Genomic DNA, 20,701 nt, shown 5'->3' on the forward strand with positions numbered 1-20,701 from the left:
AAAAGAGCTGAAATACTTGTAGTTGCTACCTGTTGAGCGATTTTAATACTGTTTCTGAAGCTGCACTGGAGTGTGTAACATTGTGTAGAAGTCACATTAGCTGCACTAGAGTGTGTAACATTGTGTAGAAGTTACATTCTGGATATTAAAGTTATTTCATTTAAGTATTTAACTAAAGCCCTTTGAACCTATAATTGTTTGTCCCCCCTGTGTGACAGACCTCTCATGCTCTAGTCCCCTCCCATTTCTACCACCTTGCCCTTCAGTCCTTCTCTTCCTACAACCTATCAGCACATGTTCAACAGTTTCCTTGCAGTTACAAGTCTCATATTTATCTGACCCCCTCTTTTTCATGGTGTATAAAGTAGAGCCTGACAGATATATTGGTCACTCAATATTATAAGCTGATATTAGACTATCACAGATATCGGTACTGGCATATTGTCTGGTGTGTGCCAATACTTTTAAAAAAGTTTTAAGTTAGAAAGGCAGCATTTTATGTATATTTGTTATACTTTTCCTTGATTCAAATTTAATACATGTTTTTTGTGCTATGCTTTATTATTCATACTTATTTTTCATTTATATTTATACATTAAAGTGTATTGTTAAACTGTGAAATATGCATCCATTTAATTTCTTTGTCACAAAAATTTGATAACCATATTTGAGGGATCATTGCAAAAAAGAGTGTTTATGAAATGTATATATCCTGTATATAAAAGATTATCAGCCGATATATTGATATTTTTTGGTTCCCTAATATCGGTATTGGCATCAGCCCCAAAAATCCAGTATCAGTCAGGCCCTAGTATAAATAGTAGTATAAATATAAATAGCATCGAGTCCTAATCTTAACCTGGAAAAAAACACATCTTTCCTACATTTACCTCTATTACTTCTCATTCTGACAGACTTTTGAACTTTGAAATAATCTTTAACCTTAGTGTTGTTATTATAGATTTCCCAAGTTGTCATTATTCTGTGGTGAATTCATGATTTTGCTTCTGATCTTCCAAAACAAAGTATCATTATTATTTTTGTTTTAATGCACTTTGAGCAAGTTTATCTGCAACCACATTTTCCTTTATTCCAACGTCTGCAGTTGATTTGTGTATCCAACAGAGATGAAAATGTATTCCCAGCTGTTGTCGATTTAACAAGATTATATAAACTTCTTTTAAAAAGCCTCTTGAACTGTTTGTCCTGAATGTAGACTTCATTTTGCAGTAGCAGAATCTGAACATATCACTGCTTTAATTGGTTTAACCTCCTCTATCCACTGAAGACTATGATGATTATTGTTGTCAAATCGCCACTTCCGCTCAACTGGCAAAGCTGCACAGACAGCAAAATGCAACCACACATTATTATCAGCAGGGATAAGCAATTAGGTTCAACCATGGGTCAGTTTTTTGTCAGCACTGCACTATTGGAGGGCCTACATATAAGCGCAGTAAAAACAAAACTTAATATGTTTTAATATGTTCTGTTTATTCAAAAATAAACTGATTTAATAGTTTTAGGGTTGTATAAGGGCAGATTTCATCATTCCCATCAGTAGGTAAAGACTCAAGTAAATGACAGCAGTATGCTAACGTGAAGTTATGGTCCAGAACCTCCTGCCTCAACAATTCAATCCTGACCAGATTTATTGAGGGTAAAGCAGCAGACCAGCACATCTCCAAACTGTTAGGAACAGATCAGAAAAGCACTGAGTAACAGGGTTAGGAATTTAATTTATCTCCATGGAAACACTGAGGGTCTTAAGTCCTGTCTCAGGGTATATTTTATCCCCTCGTGGCCCAGAGACCTCGCAGACTTGACATGATGATGATGAACATGTCATGGTACGAATACAACTGAAGTCCACAAGGGCTTAGTCTACATGTCCAGAGGGTGGACATCTGGATTCAGTCTAATATGTCACCCCGAACCCTAACCCCCAAAGCTCAAACCTAATCTTCCCTCTGCTCAGCCTTAACCTAACCAAGTGGGTGTGTCATGTATGGGCATGATAATGTTATATTATATATCTAAAAAAGGAAGAAGAATATAACACATAATATAAAAATATAGTCTCTCTCTTATTGGTTGTTGTTTTCTATTTTTAAATATAAATATAGTTTTTTTAAGAGGTCTCATGATCAAAATACAATAATAATAAAATACAAAAATAAAATAAATAATAACAATAATAATAATGATGGCAGAATTGTATTTAATATGTTGCTGAAGACATTATGTTGATTCAACGCACAGATTTTGTTCAAATTTCAATGTTAATTTCTTTTTCTTCTTTCATGTCACTAATTAAACCACAACAGTGTGTTTTCTCTGTTTTCCTTAATAGTTCTGGCTTTTCCAAATTGATTTATGTGACCAAAGACAAGATAAGACAAGTCATTATTTGGTTACAGCCACAACAGAATATTTAGAATGAGACCACACCTTTATTGTGAATCGCACTGAACCCTGGAGTCACACCCACCAAATCCCATCATTTACATGTTCATTCCATAGGTTCATTCCCTTTAGCAATTGCTGCCATCTGGTGGTGAAACACATCAACTACATCATTTGTCATTTCAACAAATACAAACAAATGATGATATTGAGGGATGCATTAATGCAACTCTGAACTCTAAACACATGCACATCTTACCACCCTCCACACAATTTAACTATTTAATTATTGATTATCATAATTCATGGTTAAAAATAACACATGGAATGTTCCAGATGGTTGGTCCCGTCCACCTCGGGTCTGATTGGTCAGTTTCGGGAAGAGGAAATAAAACATTGATGGTTGCTACTCATCAGCCAGTGGATGCTGTGGTAGCTGTGTGTGCAGCTTTCTTTTGGGCATAAACACCTGTACTTTTCAAGGTTGGTGAGTTAGTATACTAGGTTTGTTTTACGCATCTGAGTGTCGTCGTTGTTGTCTTGTGTCATTTCATTTGTAACTCATAAGGCTTTTGCTTGTAAGTTGGTCTCTGCTAGCTTGCAGTTAGCATGATCAGCTCGTTATGTAGGTCAGCAGCACTGTACAAGCAAACGCAGACAGATGATGCAAATGTGAATGTGCAACGTTAGTTAAAGGTGATTTATCATAGGTGACAGGTAATGGTTCCTATTTCCTCTTAACTTTAGTGTAAAGCTCAAAATATATGTTTCATATTAGGTAGTAAAGCTGCTCTGCCCTTTCCCCAGTTAATTACTTCATTGTCTTATCAACCAAATTAGCCAGTGGTTTGTTGTTAATAATTATACAGAGGCAGTGAATCTGTTGCAGAGTTAAATATGCTCTACTCCCATTTTTTTAATTGCCTCATTAAGCAATTAGCCCTTGTTCAGGGTTTAATTTGACCGATTTCTACGTTTGAGAGCAGTAAAAACACCTTTTTTTTCAGCCTTAAATTGTATGTCTTCCCCTGATGTGACCTAGACTATACGAAATTGGAAATAATTCAACTTGGTAAAACAAATATACCCATATACCCATATTGATTAAAACATTCAAAAAACACCATTTAAAAATATTGTTGCATTCTTCACATTTAATATAATTGACTTGAATTATGTTCTCCTGTTTTATGTAACATTATATAGTGTGATTGTAAATGTTTTTCTACATAAACAGAAATAGTAGAAACTTAAGAATTAATTCCCTCCTCTCTCTGAAAGCTCTGACAACAGCAACCAATGACATCTAACCCGCTTATCCAACCAAACAGTCCTCCTCATCGAGCCCAGATATCTGCAATTTTAAACTGATATTAATTAAAGCATGATCAGCTTACGATTGTGGAGACATCATGAAACAGTTACTTTAATAATTGCCATAACATTTTTAATGATATAGATTTTAGATCGTATTGTCCAATGCTTACTTCATATCATGTGTTACAGGAGGGGGGACCTACCAGCTGCCAACATGTCCAGCAAAAGGGCCAAGGGGAAGAACACCAAGAAGCGTCCTCAGCGCGCCACCTCCAATGTGTTCGCCATGTTTGATCAGTCTCAAATCCAAGAGTTCAAGGAGGCCTTCAACATGATCGACCAAAACAGGGATGGTTTTATTGATAAAGAAGACCTTCATGACATGCTGGCCTCATTAGGTAGGTTTGATAATATATATTATTTCCGAAAAGGGTAGCAATAACACTAAAAAATCACTAACAGATGTTCTTTTGAGTAGTCGTATAAATAGAGATACAGAAATGAAACCTACACAGATGCCACTATGCTCTGAGAATGGTCAGTGGCTGAAAGTAGTAAATCTTTGACATTTTCTTTCCCCAGGTAAGAACCCCACAGATGACTACCTGGAGGCGATGATGAATGAAGCCCCTGGTCCGATTAACTTCACTATGTTCCTGACCATGTTTGGAGAAAAGTTGAACGGCACAGACCCTGAAGATGTGATCCGCAATGCTTTTGCCTGCTTTGATGAGGAGGGAACAGGTGAGTTACAGGACGTGTTAAAGGAAGTAGATCTTTTAACATTTCGGGTTTCATACGAGAACCTGATTGTTTGAAGACAGATTAGAAAAAACTGTGAACCTATCCCTGAAAGTGCTTTTTGAGTTATATGAAGTTAATGTGGTGTACTTCTTTTTATAAAAATAGTAGCAATCTGTTATGCATGATGCTTTTTGTTACCCCTCTTCAATTAGTATCAAAAATGTCTTCTCCCGACAGGCGTGATCCAGGAGGAGTACCTGCGGGAGCTGCTCACCACGATGGGCGACCGGTTTACAGATGAAGAAGTGGACGAGCTCTTCCGTGAGGCTCCCATCGACAAGAAAGGCAACTTCAACTATGTAGCATTCACGCGCATCCTAAAGCACGGCGCAAAGGACAAGGACGATTAGTGACAGAAGCATCGCTGGACGAGGTTTACGTGTTCGTGTGTACCTTTTTAATGGGTTTCCACTAAAGTTAAAATCACTACACTGTCATTAGGCTCATGAAGCTTCACTGTGGTATAGCCAGCAAAAGGTTATTTGTTTATTATGCTGCTTATTGGACCTCTGGATCCCCTCTCCAACCCTACTCTCAAAGCTCATTTGCACATCTGTGATAACACCACTAAGGGTCTGTGTAAGCTAGTAGACGTGTGAAAAGACCCTCATTGATAAAGCTGGAAATAAAGTGTTACAAGGTGTGTGTTACTGTGACTTGGTTTGGTGTTGCTGAATCATTTGTATTTTGCAGGAAATTAAAAGTTTTAAGGTTAAAATTGTATAATCAATGCTTTGTTCATTTAGCAAAAGTATTTATTTTAAAACAAAAAAAGGGGAAAAAACACACAGATGTGTTTTTCATAGTGATGACTCAAAGCAAATTACAATTCCACAGTTCACACACGATTCAAAGATACAAGATTACAAAGGATCAGTCACTGGATTAAACATAGGTGTGGACACTGGATGTAGAATGAGTAATACATACGATATGTGGCCAAAAGTATGTGGACAGCTGTGTTCTGCTCTGAGGCTGTAACTAAATTATCTGTTCAATTAATCCTTAGGTCTATAAAATGTTAAAATTAAACAATAAGAGCCCAAGGTTATGCTATCAATTTATGTGTTCAAAATCAGATAATATTCAATTTTCTGTCACACAAGAAAAGAGCAGCAAATCCTCACAAGAGAGAAAAAGAACAGGACAGTGTTTGATATTTTTACTTGAAAAGTTAAACTCAAAAGTCATTTAAAGGATTAATTGATTATCAAAATACTTGCAAATACTTTTCTTTTGATCGCCTCATCACTTCAGTTCCAATTTGAGGTAGATCCTGTAGTTCCTGTTAGTGTACAGTGATATTTTGTGATAGCGTGCTTCAACAATATATGTGAAAGACTTTGAAAGTATGGCTTGTTTATTGTAACTGTATTAGTGATAGAAAAACCTGCAGCACCAGTTTAGGGAATAAGGTTTTTTTTTTAACATGACAATGCTCCCATTTTAACAGGACCTCCATCAAGAAACGGTTTTAAGAATTTGTGGAGGAAGATCTTGACAAGCCTGCACATACATGCCTGTGTGTTTTTAAGAAATATAAAATTCAGGGATCCACATACTTTTGGCCATATGTGTATTAAATGCCATAGGGCACACTCCGCAGGGGCACAATGAAAAATTTTTGTGTACACAGATTTTGAGATTTTGGGGTCATTTTAGTAATAGTTGGCTTTCTTCATCACGGGTAGTTCAATGAACATTTGGCAGTGGGAGTTCTGTTTAGCACAAGTCTGGGATGTTTTAAAGGAAAGCACCTCTGATCCTTTCACAAAGCGTCTGTGGATACAATAACTCAGAAAGCATCTCATCACACATCAGTCTTTATGCTCTATAAGAGCACACATCAGTGTCAGTGTTTACAAGGATTAACAGGATTCTTTGTGATGAGGGCTCTTGAACAAATCACGCCAACAATAAATAGATACTGTAAGGATCTGCTCCACACCTGAAGCTTTCTTTACACTTTGCAGTTGCTCACAGAGCAATGTGTAGCATATCATATGTAGGAGACTTCTTTAATCTGCCAGGGCAAGGTTTTTAGACTGGATCTTTGATAGATGGTCTGATATGCACGCTTCAATCTTGTCACACTGGGCCAGGAAATCCTGCAAATAGAAAATGAACACATTTCATTATTCTCTCATATTTTCAAATCAAAGCATGAATGTTTCGGTACCACAGACAAAAAACAAATAGACTGACCTGAACTGTCTTTACAAGTCCCTTTTTCTTAATTTTGCAGTCGCTGAAATTTTCTGGGATGCTCTGTTGAAAGAAGAAGAGACAGTTCAGTGTTTTCTGCATGTGACACATAATATGCACAACATATAATACGCACACAAATTAAAGACCTGTGACAAAATATATTACCAGAGCATCTATCTGCTCCAGGATCTTCATGAACTGCTCAGCTGCTATTTTTACTCTGTGGTCCAGTTTACCCAGAGCCTCTGCCTGGAGATCTTTGGCAAGGAAGCCCTGAAAAAGAAAAAAAATGGGTGAAGATCAAAATCTTTTACATTTAAGAAAAGAACAAACAAATGCAGAAAAATCAAGTGCTTACATTCTTGAGTCCAGTCAACTCCCCGTCGACCTTTTCCAGCTTTTTGGCCATCTGTTCCACAGATTTCTCGATGTCTTTCAGCTTCTTCAGTTCCACTTCCTCCTCAGGACTGTTCTGTTTGTAGATTATTGTCAGTATCCGGTTGCATATACAGTCACACAATAGTGACATCACACACGTAAAAAGCCTTACCCGCTTTCCAATCATCATGAGTTTGCAACCGTCTTTTATTCCATAGCTAGGTAGACTCTCCTCCATGTCCTTCAGTGATTTCCCTGAAGTGGCAGGATGAATAACACAAGGTTAAAAATGGATGTATAATCTGATACAGGAGCTCATTTAGCTGTAATAGATAAGAGAAATCTATATTCTACCTTTGAAGATGAGTTTCTGTGAGGCTGAGGGAACTCCAGTAATTTGAGTGAGAGCATCTGACAGGTCTTTGACAGTTGGACTCTTTCCATCTTCCTGTCCTGTTACTGTGATGCTGTGCTTTGTAGACCCTGCAGTGGGAGAACATATATAGCTGTAACTGTTAGAAAACACACAAGCACATCCTTATGTGGCTAATATTTTCTAAACACTGAGCTCAGTCATTATCACCATCTAGAAATTAAACCAGCAACTATGTCAATCATTGTAGTCACTTCTTTTATAATAAAAATATAAAATGAAGGGATGGGATTTAGGGGGAAGGAGATGAAGATTATCTACTGCATAGAACTGAGGTACATGATATCTAGCAGGCATCATGATAATTATGTTTTAAAATGAAATGATAAAGCATTGCAGCATACTTTCTGCTTTCACAGAAATAAGTCATTTTTTTAAATACAAATGTCACATTTTAAGCTATGAAAGTCAAAAATAAAGCTCAGAAGATGAACATAAAAATAAAACCCAAGAGATATCCTAAACCAGTGCTGTAAGTGATGAAAAAAATAACAATTTGGAAAGAAATGGTCATTGATTTAGTAAGTTTAAGTATTCGACCGGGTACTCCTATTGACAAAACTATCAATATCTCCACAACAACCCTATATTCACTACATTTAACCGTGGTGTGGTGCGAATTTATAACCAAACCATTTATGAATACCAAATGCTACACAAATCAAATGAATGTTTAGAGTTAGAAATTAAAGGCGGCGGGTCTAGTTTATTTATAAGAAGGCATTATTACACTGTAATATTTTAAAGTGTATCTAAAACACATTCAACGAGGCTAAATGAGAGCTAACTTTAGCTTAGCCACTGAAGTGACTAATAATAGTCGAGCGATGAACAATTATTAGTAAACGTACACACACGTATCTATTAGTAGTCAGGTAATTGTTGTAATATGTAAAAACGTATTACCGTATGCAACTGTCACAGTTATCTGCTCTGACATTTTGGATTTTTAGCGTCCTTTAATCACAACATGAATCACACAGCTAACTGCCGGTAGATGCTAACTACTTCCGGACCACACCGGAAGCGGTTTTGTTTTTGTTTTACTTCATTATTTATTTAACTTTTATTAACAGTAAGCGATTTCTTTTTCCAAGGACGGCGAAAGTCAAGACCAGCCCTAGGCTGGCTATGATTGGTTTAGCGCGATATTCTTACATGATTCTAACCAATCTGGTCATGACTTCGCCCTCCTAGGAAAAAAAAAGTTAAAGTAAGAACAAACTGAAGATACACACACACACACACGTATCATATCAGTGATGTAAATAAATACATTTGGTAATATGAAACAATAAGTTTACACACAACGTTTTAAGTGAACCAATAAAAGCTTTTCTGTTTTAAAAAGCGAACATGCCATGGCCAGACGTTTCTTAGCTAAAGTCAGATCGGACACATCATTTCTGTCTGATTGAACAGCTGCTGGGGACTGGAGCAACTGGCTCTGTGGCGCAATGGATAGCGCATTGGACTTCTAGTCAAGCACTTGAGATGCAATTCAAAGGTTGTGGGTTCGAGTCCCACCAGAGTCGGACTTTTAATCCGAAAACCTAATTTCTTCAAGCGATCCTGTTGCACGTCTCCACACAAAATCTTCCATGTGTGTTACTTGGGTGGAGTAAATATCCTATAGAGGGAAGGAGGGTATTTTTGCATTTCACCTATTTTGACTAAAAATCATAACTGGTAATTTTTTTAAAATTGTGACAACATTTTTTTTGTTTTGTTTTTCTTTTATATTACTATGATATATGTAGTAGCCTGTATACAGAGTGTTGCAATATACATATTTTCGCTGCTGTAGGCTATATGATTAAAAAACATTTATATCAACAAATGAAATACCTGATAATTTCATGTATTTATTAATGGATTAATTCATTCATTTAAAAAAGTTTATAATAATTCCAGTTTTTATAGCAATTAATATAATAATTAGTTATATATATAATTAGTTTGGATTAACTGAACGCTTTATAACTATTGACATGACTGCTGTGGACCTCCAGCTGTGTAGTGAACAGCTGATCAATGAAGGGATCATGATGTGTGACTTTTAAGGTCACAAATCCAATTTCAAGTTTTAAACTGTACAGTGTGTTTTTACACAAGTATGCACAGTATGTATTGTCTTTAATGGAACTCTGCTCTGTTAGAACGACATTATGACGCTGTTATAATGTTCATTGTTGTGTCATAATCATTCCATCACAAGTCATACAGAACTCTCCTGTCTGGATCCATCAGTTTAGAAATGCAGGTGAGAAAACACACTTGTACACATTGAGAATGAGCGTAGCAAAACAAAAACAAAATATGGCTGCAAAACAGCTGAGTGCCTTCCAAACCGAAATGGAGATTGTGAAAGAGCTGGCGAAAATGACCCAAGAGGAGAGAATCAAAGAGGTCAGAAAACAGATGTTCACTGAGCTGAAAGCTATGGAGATGGAGCGCAGAGAAAGAGTTACTATGGAGAACGCAGAGAGGCTCAAGAGGGAAGAAGAGGAGAGGGCAAAAATAGCAGAGAATGCGAGGATACTGAAAGAAAAACGGGGGAAGAAGATGAGGAAGGAGCGAAAACGACAGGACAGAACAAAATGTGCTGAGCAGAAAAATGAGGAGATGGTTAGATGGGAAATTTACTTGTCAGGACCGCGAGAAAGTGTTAGTCCACCAAGGAGAATGTACAACAAATGGGCTGCAGAGGAAAGCACAAAAAGTAAGCCTCACTGAGTAAACTCAATGTACCCCCAAGTCAATGCAAAACATTGCCTTGTGTCTGAAGGTGGTTACCCAATTTGTATCATATTTCTTTATCCTACTCTACATTGACCTTTTATATAGTTTATCTTGTAAATTATCATTTGATGAATGAAGTTTATTTTCTCTTGTCATTAGATAAAAAATCAACATCCAACAGGTTTGTGCGGGAGAGTCTGAACCCTAAATTATGGTATCAGGCCTTGAGAAAGAGGACAAAGGACTGCCTTCTCCGATTAGATGAGAAATATATAAAAGGCACTTTACCTGGTGCTGTGTTATCAGATCCAGAAGCAACATCCTGAACTTCTGAGTTCTACTTGTTTTGTGACTCCTAAGCACAATAATAATAAAGCATTGAAAAGAAAACATTGAAGTTGTATGAACTGTATGACATAAATTGTAGTATATATGTAAGTATAGTATGTATGTAGTATGTTCTAAGTTTACAGTAGACAAGACACAATGACAATATGTGCATGCTGATGCTTAGCAGGTAACAGCTACCATGTTCCCCATAGGCTCAACAGGACATTACACCGACTTTGTACTACGGGCTGGCTGACTGATTCGGACATTTCCGTTCACACATACAGCTCCTCTGGGTAAGAGAAAATTTCAGGTTTGCAGTGCATGTGTGAAACCCGATTTAGTTAGCGTGTTAGTGTGCGAACATTTGCTACTTAGCACAAAACAAAGTACAGCTGAGACTGAGGGGAATATCATATGTTTTGCAACTACTTGTTCATAAAGCACATCATTGGTCAAATTGAAATTTTGAACTGAGGATGGTGCTAGATGAAAAGTTGAGTAATTACAAATCTTCCTGAAGGGAACACGAATGTCTGTACAAATCTTTAATCCAATAGTTGCCCAGATTTTTCACCCGAAAGCCAAAATGTCAACTTCATGGTGATGCTAGAAGGATCATCAAAGTCATCCTCAAGGGATCATCAACCTAAAAACTGAAATTGCCATGCTCTAGCATCTCTGAAAAATCATTAATCGTATAAAAGGTTGATAGAAATTCTAATTTTCTTTGCCAGCAGCACAAATGCTAAAAGTCTGCAAGAGAAGTTTCAGCCCCAATAGTTCTAAATTACCTCTAATAAACCACATAGAGCAAAAAAATCAAAACGCAACTAGAAAGAAGAAGTAAAAACCCACAAAGACAAAAGAAGTGTGTGCTAGTAATAAATACATCTGTAATTCAAGATTAAATTCAAACGCATTAGTTTATTTGCATGTTTCAAATAACCTGCAGACATAGTGATCAGGCCGCATTTGAGAACTCAAATAAATTGGTAATGACTAAAAACTAACACACAAAACTAGTAATAAATTAAAATAAATTAACACTTTGAAATACTGATGATGAACGAGACTGACAAAACAGAAGGGAGACGGAGAACAGACGGGGGGGATGATGTTTTAGAAAAGGTTCAGTATGTTACAAGGCCACATGCTAGCACGGTAGTAGTAACAATTCACAACCCAACACCAGGACAGCTTGAAAATTGTAGTGTTCTCATGTCAAATGGTTCTTGCATGTATAAATGTTACTCTACATATAAAAGTGTTTTCAGTTGAAGCGCAGTTGTTTTATCCATTCCTTGTTTATGAGGCGGGAATCTGAGGCAGGCCAAACTCGTCCACCAGCACACCGTCCTGAAAGCAAAAGAAGAAGAAAAAAATAATGTTACTAATAATGAAAATACACTTTTCAGAGAACAGATTCATTTGAGAAGTTTTCTGGAAGCTTCTACTTTTTAAGACTAAGCCGAGACAACATAGACTCAACACTGACTCCCAGATACTGATGTTGAGAAGAAGTCAGATTAGGAAGATAAATAATAAACATCCATGGACGTTGTGAAAAAGATGTTGGAGCATCTCATCACCGCATGTAAGCATGAGTCTTTATGTTGACTTTCATATAATATTGAAATGAATGAATGTCTGGATAGTGGGGAAAAGCCAGCAGTGACATCTAGTAAATGTGATGCAAACCCACTAGTGTGATCCTTTTTCTGATTCATTTGTATTAGCAATAACATAGTCAGGGTGCAAACTAACGATTATTTTCATTATTGATTAACCTGCTGATTATTTGATCAATTAATAGTTATATTAATTGCTAAAAAACATAAGATAATAGTGAAGATTGTTTTAATTTCCCAGTCATGTCTTTAAATGTCTGAACAATCCAAACAGTTCAGTTTACAATCATGTATGACAAAGAAACGCATTAAATCACTGCAACTGAGAAGCTGAATCTACAGAGAGCTCCACTGTGCTCTGAAGACGGTTACCTTGTTTGTCTTGCTGTCACTGGGGATCCCCTCAGGAATCGACGGAGCAGCTGAGGCTTCATCCAGATAGGAGCTGTCATCATCCAGCAGCAGCTCATCACCCAGAGCGTCTAGCTCTGAAACCACAGTCATCCGGTACTGTCAAACTTTAAGTTATCACAACAAAAAGACTAAACAGGCTTTAGCCAGCCTCTCTAACAACTGATTGATCTGCACTGCAAGTTTTTGACTGTGATTTGACTGATTATTAATGTATTATTTGTCTTTCTTACACTTTAATATATGTATGCACGACTCATAATATATATTTCTCTCAGCACTTTTAGCAGCAGCAACACAAGCAATGCTTTGCAGTGTATTAGTAACTGTGTATTGGGCACAATGTTTTTTAATATATTGATAGATAAAAGTTGCCCATCTCAACTTCAGGTATGGTCACACAAGTTGTGTCCTAAGTTTAAGGCCGGGCTCCCTCCAAATGTGTTATAAATAACAAACATCCATTCCATTTCACAAGCAGGAATTACAGCCTAATCTTGCCCATATTTGGGAGACACACCTTGTGTATCCATCATGTAATTCATCATAAGAGTCTGCGTTGTAATTACCAGGTATTAAGTTAAATCAGTCATCAATTATCTGCAAAGAAACTTTGTCAAGATCAATAAAAAGCAGGATGTTACAGATAGACAGATGTGACATGGATGGATTTGTTATTGACCTGATATACTATTTGCCAGTTCATTCACTATTTGAGGTTTAATGCTTGAGAATGAACTCCATCAACATAAAACCATTATATACATGATTTTCTCATGTATATAATGGTTTTATCATTTTGGACCTCTTTCCTGGTTCTGAGTGCTCTACATGTGCCCTCAATACTGTTGTTTTAAATGTTAGGTTGCTGTACAGATAAAGGTATCGGTGCACAAAGTGAATGCAAAGAGAAATGTATGAGGTTAACCTGCTTCAAGATCATCCTCGTCTATCTCTGGTGTGCCATAGCTGCGGCTCAGGGCCTCTTGTACCTCGTTGGCATCTTCCATCATGTCCTCCAGTTGATCCTGTAAATCCTGAAGGTTCAAATACATGTGATCACTTTCAGCGCCTAGTATTTTTCACACATGGATTTTTACCTACAACCGACAAGAGACGCTTTAAATGAGCATGTAAGTAACTGTTAAGTTTGTTTTAATAAAGCCTTCCAATCTTTTACTGTACTAGTGCAGTGCCCGTGCAAAATCTGTTTTTGCATGTGCTTTTACTGCAAAGTGTTTGTGTTTTCAGTTTTTTGAGGGTCTGAAACAGGGGCAATTTTAAACCATTTTATGGATTCTCATGCACCCCTAAATTTGCTCTAAGTAAACAAATTATTATTTTATTTTTCCCCCCCTAAAAATTAAGTTTTTGTGAGCCTGTCTGTTAGAGATGCGACAGGTTCAAATGGTCTTATTTTAACAGGTTTAATGTACTCTGGATAGTTTGATCACTGTCTTTCCCTCAGGGTTCATAAATGAATCATTGCTAAGCATTAACAGACACAGCATAGTTGTATATAAAAAACATACATCAATCTGGTCAAGTTTGACATCCTTGTAAGCCCTTTTCATTTCCTTGGCACCAATCTTCATGGCATCCACCTGAAAAGAAAGTAAATTATACAAAAAGTTTAGTTTCAAGTCAAAAGTAAGAAGACATCTACTGTAATCTGGAGATCTGCTAAATTCAAATTCAGAATTATAAGATAACTACAGTAAAATATATTCTAATATGGTTTACAAAATGCCACATGGTGATACCACACGATGTCCTTACTGTTGTTTTTGTGTCCTTTAGTGTCTGGATGGTGTAGTTTGCCTGCTCCATGTTGAAAGACTGCTGAGCCAGCTGTTCCCTCTGACCTTCATACCTGTGTAAAAACAACACAGCTGGTTTTGAAACATTTGCATTATGAACACAATCGTTTAAAAAAATGTAATTCAAATTAGAGCTTGACTGAAACTGAACACTTGAGGCCAATAAGTGGTCAGTGTTTGAGTGTCCTATTAGCTGCTAATTGTGACCAAGATATTTCAGTGTTTTATTCTGTCATGATTCAAATTTAAGGATAACACTTTTGTTGTATATGCTTATGATTACAGTTGGTTTTATTTTGCATGTCCATGTTTTACACTGGTTTAAATCTGTGTGCTTGTGTTAGTTCCTCCCCGCAGCAGACTGTACAACCAGCACTGCTCCCAATAAAACTCAAACAATCCTGACATGGACAATTTCACAACTGCACTTTCTAATGTACACGACCAGTGTTTCTGGTACATTAGTACTCATTTCAACCATGCAATATGTATATATTTATATTTATTTTTCCACTTTAAAATCTATGCAATAACAATATATAACTATATCATTCACCACCAATATGATTCTTGTCCATGATATTACTATTTTTTTACTCCTTCTTGTGGGTTATGGTTACTGTGGGACTAATAAAGGAATATTTTATCCTATTGAATGGTAAAGTGTGTTAGTGCTGTTAAAGACTGCAGATAGCTGATATTAACCATGTTGTTCTATTTGTGCTAAAATCAAATCAAAGGTGACAGACTCACATCCTCTTCTGCTTCAGGACTCTCAGCGCCTTCTGTTTCACCATATTCTGAATTTAAAAAGCAATAAACATGGGTCACATTTGTACGTTATACAAAATTATCTTACAACCATGTGCGTTGACATGCTGTGTGTCCTACCTTAGAGGGCCCATCTCTCATCTTTTTCATCTGATCCTTATACTTCAAAAGTTCAGCATCTAGTCTGCTGACCTTCTTGTCTATTGACTCTGCCCTGGCATCCACCTAAAGAAGAAGAAGAAAGAGAAGAAGGAGAAACTTTATTTCCAGACACATCTGCAGGTATGTATCAATAAAATAAAATAAAATAAAACATGAGACAATACAAGGACAAGACAGCACAGATACAGATGTGTGCTCCAGTGCTTTTGTGTCATTTTGCATAGACTGGGCTAATGTCATTATGACTGATTCATTTAACCAAACCATGAATCTGTATATTTAAAATCCTCAACACAGAATGAAAGTAGAGAACACTGTTAGAAACAAACATATAACTTGCACTCGTCCATCCTGGAAGCTTAAACACATTTCTGAATGCATCATTGAATGACACCTGAAACCTGAGTCAGGAAAACATCAGTGATGAAGAATTACAGCATCCTGACAAGATCAAACACACAGCTCAGAAGCCCTGGGTGTGTGTATATGTGTGTGAGTGAGAAGCAGGTCGATGAATCAAAGGCTGTAAGTAATTATTATATCACTATTTAAATGTCCAAACCAGGAATAGAGAAAAAAACAGACTCGATATGTGTTGTACTGCATTAACAGCTGGTAATTAACTAGCTGGGTTAGGGGTTTATAGGCTTGTCTTGTCTTTTGTGGCCATGCTAGCTGACTAATGGTCCCGTTAGGTCACACCTAAACACAAACAACAACTCACATTGCCGATGCAGTCCGACAGGTTTGGAGGAGGCGCTTTTGGTTTCCCGCGTCCGAATATTCTGTTCATTTTTTTCAACGATTTATGGGCTTCGTAGCCTTTATCCTCCTTTACAAAAACACAAAAAACCCATCAAATGTAAATGGATCTCTACATTGAAGACACCCGGAAGCAACGGGGTAGACGCAGACGACTCCCATTGGTTGATGTAAAGGATTGTGGCCAATGAGGGTTTGAACTCGTGTCCGCCTCCAGGTGGCTGACATCGGGACTGCAGCTTCAGAGATAAACCTATTGTCCCTTTTAACACTGCATCCAGCAGTCTTTGTTGCACTTTGACTGCAGAGATGATGGCAGGGGCGTTATTGGAAATTGATGGATACATGGGGCTTTACTAAAGGGGCCTGGGGGACACAATTTTTTTTATTGTAATGGCCCAAAAATGTGTGTTTGGCATGCATTTTTAGAGTGGTAATGGCTGGGTGTTGGCACACAAGTTGGCCCACTTTGGAAACAGATTGGAAAATGATCATGGCAGTGGTGTCACTAGAGATTTGTGGATATGGGGGACCTTATTAGGAGGGTCTGAGGGTACGATTTTTTATTTTTATTTTTTTTAAATGGCCCAAAAATGTATGCTTGGCATGAATTTCTAGCGTAGTAATACATGTAAAATTAATCAATAATGTGGTAATTTTATCAAGCAAGCACTTTATTGTCATTGTATAACACAATGAAACTACTTATGTGACAACCCCAGTGGTGCATTTAAAAACTAATACAAATAAAACAAATAGATACTGTAAACTTGTTTATTTTAACTGTATCTATTTTCTTTATTTTATTTTTTATTTTTTATTTTTTATTTTTTATTTATTTATTTATTTATTTATTTTTTATTGTGGATTTGTCAACAAAAATTCAAAATATAGCAATGACGCCAGGCTCAGTAGCACAGATTGTTATTGCACAAGTGTTCAGCAGCATTATTATTACACATATGGTAAAGAGTGTATTGCACATTACCGGCATAGCTTATTGTCAGAGTTCAGAAGGTTTATGGCAATTGGGAAGAAGCTATTTAAGTTGGCACACTGCAGATCTCTCTCTTTACAGTTTGCATTAGCTCGGTTATTTCATGGACAGAATTTAAGAAAAAAGTATTGAGATTGGTAGCTATGGTGGTCATATTTTTCACTAGTACATTATTCATTTTGAGTTCTAATTCAACCAATTTATCTGTTGATATTTTTTCATATTTCCATATTTAAAAATTATCTTGCATCTTTAAAAGTGTCCATAAAGAAATTTACCACAACCTTTCGTATAGTCTGTATTTTGTTTCTCATTGAGTTGAATTTTTTGTCAGGCTGTAATCAAACCAGACTTCAAAGATTTTTTAAGTAACTGGTCTCTGTCTTTCGCCAATTTCCTGTATAGTATACAATCAACATTCAGTCAGGGCAGAGTGTTCCCCTTCCTTTCAGCCATCACTTTATTAATTGAATCACAGCCACTTGCTAGGTCCCCGCTTGAGAGGACATTACCCCAATCAAGCTCTTTTAGAGCTGCGTCACGGTTTGTTTGTTGATTCTTTCTCAATAACAGGATGTTTTGTGCGCTTTTTTACATCTTTATAGTCTGACAAGCTGGTGAAGAGGTTATGGGATTCTTTCAGCTTATTCTTGTTTTGGTGTTATTCTGGTAGGCTGTTCTAGTAACTATGTAATCTCTGGCCGCAGAAGCTAGCTGCTGCCATTATTATTCATATTTATAACTGTACATGATGGCCTATCAAAAAGTGAAAATCCCATGAGCATTTATTAATTGATTACCAACATTTGCAACTGAATTATTACCCAATAGAAAGGGTAAACACCAGTCAAATTGATTTTTTGACTGGTGTTTACCTGGCAACCCCAAACATATTCTTTATAATGTAATTCAACAGATCAATAAAGCCAGTTAATCTTAATGATCAGAATATAAGTCTTGGCAGCATGGTTATTCAGTGGTTAGTACCGTTACCTCACAGCAAGACGGTCTTGTGTGCGATTTGCCAAGTTGGTCACTGGGTGCTGCATGGTGGCTGCCCACTGCTGTTAATACTTAGAATGGGTTAAATGCAGAGATTTAATTTGACTGTACAACTGTACAATAATTGTGACAAATAAAGTACATTTAGCTTATAGACATAATTTTAATAGCACATTCTCTTTTTCCCCTCAGTGATGTCATGTAAGCTTTATCCATCAACTACTGACTACTTCTCCTTTGATGGCAGCTATTTAAGCCTTATTAAACACAAGAGCCTATTACTGAACCTGGCCATATGGAATGGTTTGCACCTTGAGAGACAGAGGGAGAAAGAGAATGCAGTAATCTTGGTAATTATGGCTGACATCTTCATCAAAGCACACAAGGATAAATTGATTTAATTTGCCTCTCAAATCTCTGAGAATGTCTGTTCAATGTGCACCATTAAGTCCATCAGCTCCTGTCAAGAGTGCTGCATCCTCCATAAGCCTTTGACAAATGTCCACTTGTGAGAAAAATAAGTGTTCTTGTGCAGTAAAATTAAAATTAAAAGTAGAGTAATTGCCCACCACTGCAGCACTGAGACGAGGGTTCAACTACTCATAGAGGAAATTTATGACTAATTGTGCATTCACGTACACAAATGATCACTGTTGGAAAGATTGTAAGAGATCACAATCACAAGCTTCTGCTGCCTTATAGCAATTCCTACTCAACAAGTGCTCCAAACTAAAATACAGAACACATTATGAGAAAATGACCCACATAGGTTTGGGCACAAAAACGTACTTAGTTAGGGAAAGGTAGGGCGTGGTTAAGGGCTGGACTTTTTCACACTATTGTATTAATTGGTAAGTAGTAATTACTTTGTTAACACAATAAAGGCCTTAGAAGAAGTTACAAATTCATATTTGCTGGCATTGACCAGTTGGTAGTTAATCCTCGGGTCCAAACTTTGTTGAGTGTTAAAGGAAAATGGGATGCGAACTATAAAGTCTGTGTTAAAGTCATTAACTTCGTTGACCTAAAAGCCATCTCTGACCTCTAAAATGTTTTGTTGGTGTCATGTTATTTCAGGCCTTGTCAGGTAAATGTAAATATAGATTGTTTAAGACATTTGAACAAACAAGAACTGCTGTAAAGACAGTCTTTTCTGGAGTGTTTTCTGGGCACTTGAACAAAGGGGTACCCATACAGTTGTTAAGTGTATCAAAGGAATCAAAAGAGTACAGTTATAAGGTCTGCAGAAGAAATACTGTCTGTGTTTCTGCTGCATTCATCAGTTTCAGCCTAGATTACAGTAATGCCATCAGATATTAAGCTACTTGTGGAACTTGACAACAAAAGATATGACAAGGTCGCATTTGGCCTTCTATTGCAACCCATTGTCACCCCATTCAAAATGTTCTACCAGGGTCATGATAACAGTAAATCCAAATCTAGAGACGACAGCAGCAACAACATATCCTCAAGCTCCTCATACAGTGGCTGAATTTATCATCTGTGAAAATTCCTGTGCAAGGCCACCACCACAAAAACGATTACAATTAGTACAATGAGCCTTGGACCTCTGCTTTTCAGTCAGCGCGCTCACCATGGAAACACAAATTTTGTATCCGAGTTGAATAGCATTGATACAAGACAAGGGAGTTATAATCTCATGGCTGTTTTGTGATGCTCGTCGATGTTTTTCTTCCTTAAACCCACAAGGACATCATTAAGGATGAAAATTACCCTCTCCCACCCTGAATGAAGCAAGCTCACATTTTATCGCTTTATTGAGGCTTAGTTGCGCATGTATGAAGCATGTTTTGACATTCAAAGCTTAAAGATACGGCAAAATATCCAACAGATACAGCACATTATACATTTATAGTGCTCAGACCTGGGCTGAATTCGGCTCATGACTTGTGTATGAACACAGGTAGAATTTAATGCAATCTTATCTACTGAATAAGTAACAGTGTTGGAAGAATAATTAAGAGATACATACTATAGCCAACAGTTGGATGTCCATTGTAAGACTTCAATTTTCAATAATGCTAGAATAACTTAAAGCAGTAGGCTCATACCAGAATATACTAATATAAATGTATCACAGAAATGGATGTGGCTAATTGCTGAGCAAGCTGAGCAAGCTGAAGATAAGGCACACAAAACAAGGCACAAAAACACAGTTTCTGCTATAACTATTGTATCATCATCAGATTTAGACAGATAATATATTCAATTTCAGCTTTACATTAATAAAAAAACTCCTGTTGATCTAGTGACTCCTATAAAAGCTACAATAATCCAGGAAACAGACAGAAATATGAAACAAAGAAGTTATATACACTGGACCATGTGAAATGAAATACATTTAATATATACGATCACATATATATTCCTTACCTGTATACATTCAATAATTGTTACTCATTATAATGAAGTAATTCAATCAAAAAGGCCACACCTTGCTATTTAAACTATGGACTCAACATCACATGCAGGCTGTCATTTATCTATCTACACAAAAAAATCTGCA

The 20,701-nt window shown here is 36.8% G+C and overlaps 3 protein-coding genes and 1 non-coding gene across 4 annotated transcripts; 2 read left to right on the forward strand and 2 right to left on the reverse strand.

Moving 5' to 3' along the window:
• Positions 1–2,844: 2,844 nt before the first annotated feature.
• myl12.2 (myosin, light chain 12, genome duplicate 2) lies at positions 2,845–5,211 on the forward strand. The gene is made up of 4 exons (XM_053330434.1): positions 2,845–2,889; positions 3,913–4,121; positions 4,306–4,467; positions 4,705–5,211. Exons 2-4 carry the CDS (start codon positions 3,938–3,940, stop codon positions 4,875–4,877), a joined length of 519 nt encoding a protein of 172 aa, XP_053186409.1. The 5' UTR covers positions 2,845–2,889; positions 3,913–3,937; the 3' UTR covers positions 4,878–5,211.
• Positions 5,212–5,270: 59 nt separating this feature from the next.
• Positions 5,271–8,560, reverse strand: bag1 (BCL2 associated athanogene 1). Its single transcript, XM_053329826.1, has 7 exons — positions 8,453–8,560; positions 7,468–7,596; positions 7,286–7,368; positions 7,094–7,207; positions 6,901–7,008; positions 6,733–6,795; positions 5,271–6,635 (listed from the first exon to the last, which is right to left on the reverse strand). Exons 1-7 carry the CDS (start codon positions 8,484–8,486, stop codon positions 6,546–6,548), a joined length of 621 nt encoding a protein of 206 aa, XP_053185801.1. The 5' UTR covers positions 8,487–8,560; the 3' UTR covers positions 5,271–6,545.
• A 429-nt stretch (positions 8,561–8,989) lies between these two features.
• trnar-ucu (transfer RNA arginine (anticodon UCU)) lies at positions 8,990–9,081 on the forward strand. Its single transcript is given in 2 exon segments — positions 8,990–9,026; positions 9,046–9,081. It is a non-coding gene; the product is annotated as a tRNA-Arg (tRNA).
• Positions 9,082–11,531: 2,450 nt separating this feature from the next.
• Positions 11,532–16,308, reverse strand: chmp5a (charged multivesicular body protein 5a). The gene is made up of 8 exons (XM_053329738.1): positions 16,138–16,308; positions 15,372–15,476; positions 15,234–15,280; positions 14,440–14,533; positions 14,193–14,264; positions 13,589–13,697; positions 12,622–12,737; positions 11,532–11,977 (listed from the first exon to the last, which is right to left on the reverse strand). Exons 1-8 carry the CDS (start codon positions 16,204–16,206, stop codon positions 11,927–11,929), a joined length of 663 nt encoding a protein of 220 aa, XP_053185713.1. The 5' UTR covers positions 16,207–16,308; the 3' UTR covers positions 11,532–11,926.
• Positions 16,309–20,701: the final 4,393 nt, after the last annotated feature.

The sequence above is a fragment of the Scomber japonicus genome, chromosome 12 (assembly GCF_027409825.1).
Source record: "Scomber japonicus isolate fScoJap1 chromosome 12, fScoJap1.pri, whole genome shotgun sequence".
Classification (NCBI taxonomy): domain Eukaryota; kingdom Metazoa; phylum Chordata; class Actinopteri; order Scombriformes; family Scombridae; genus Scomber; species Scomber japonicus.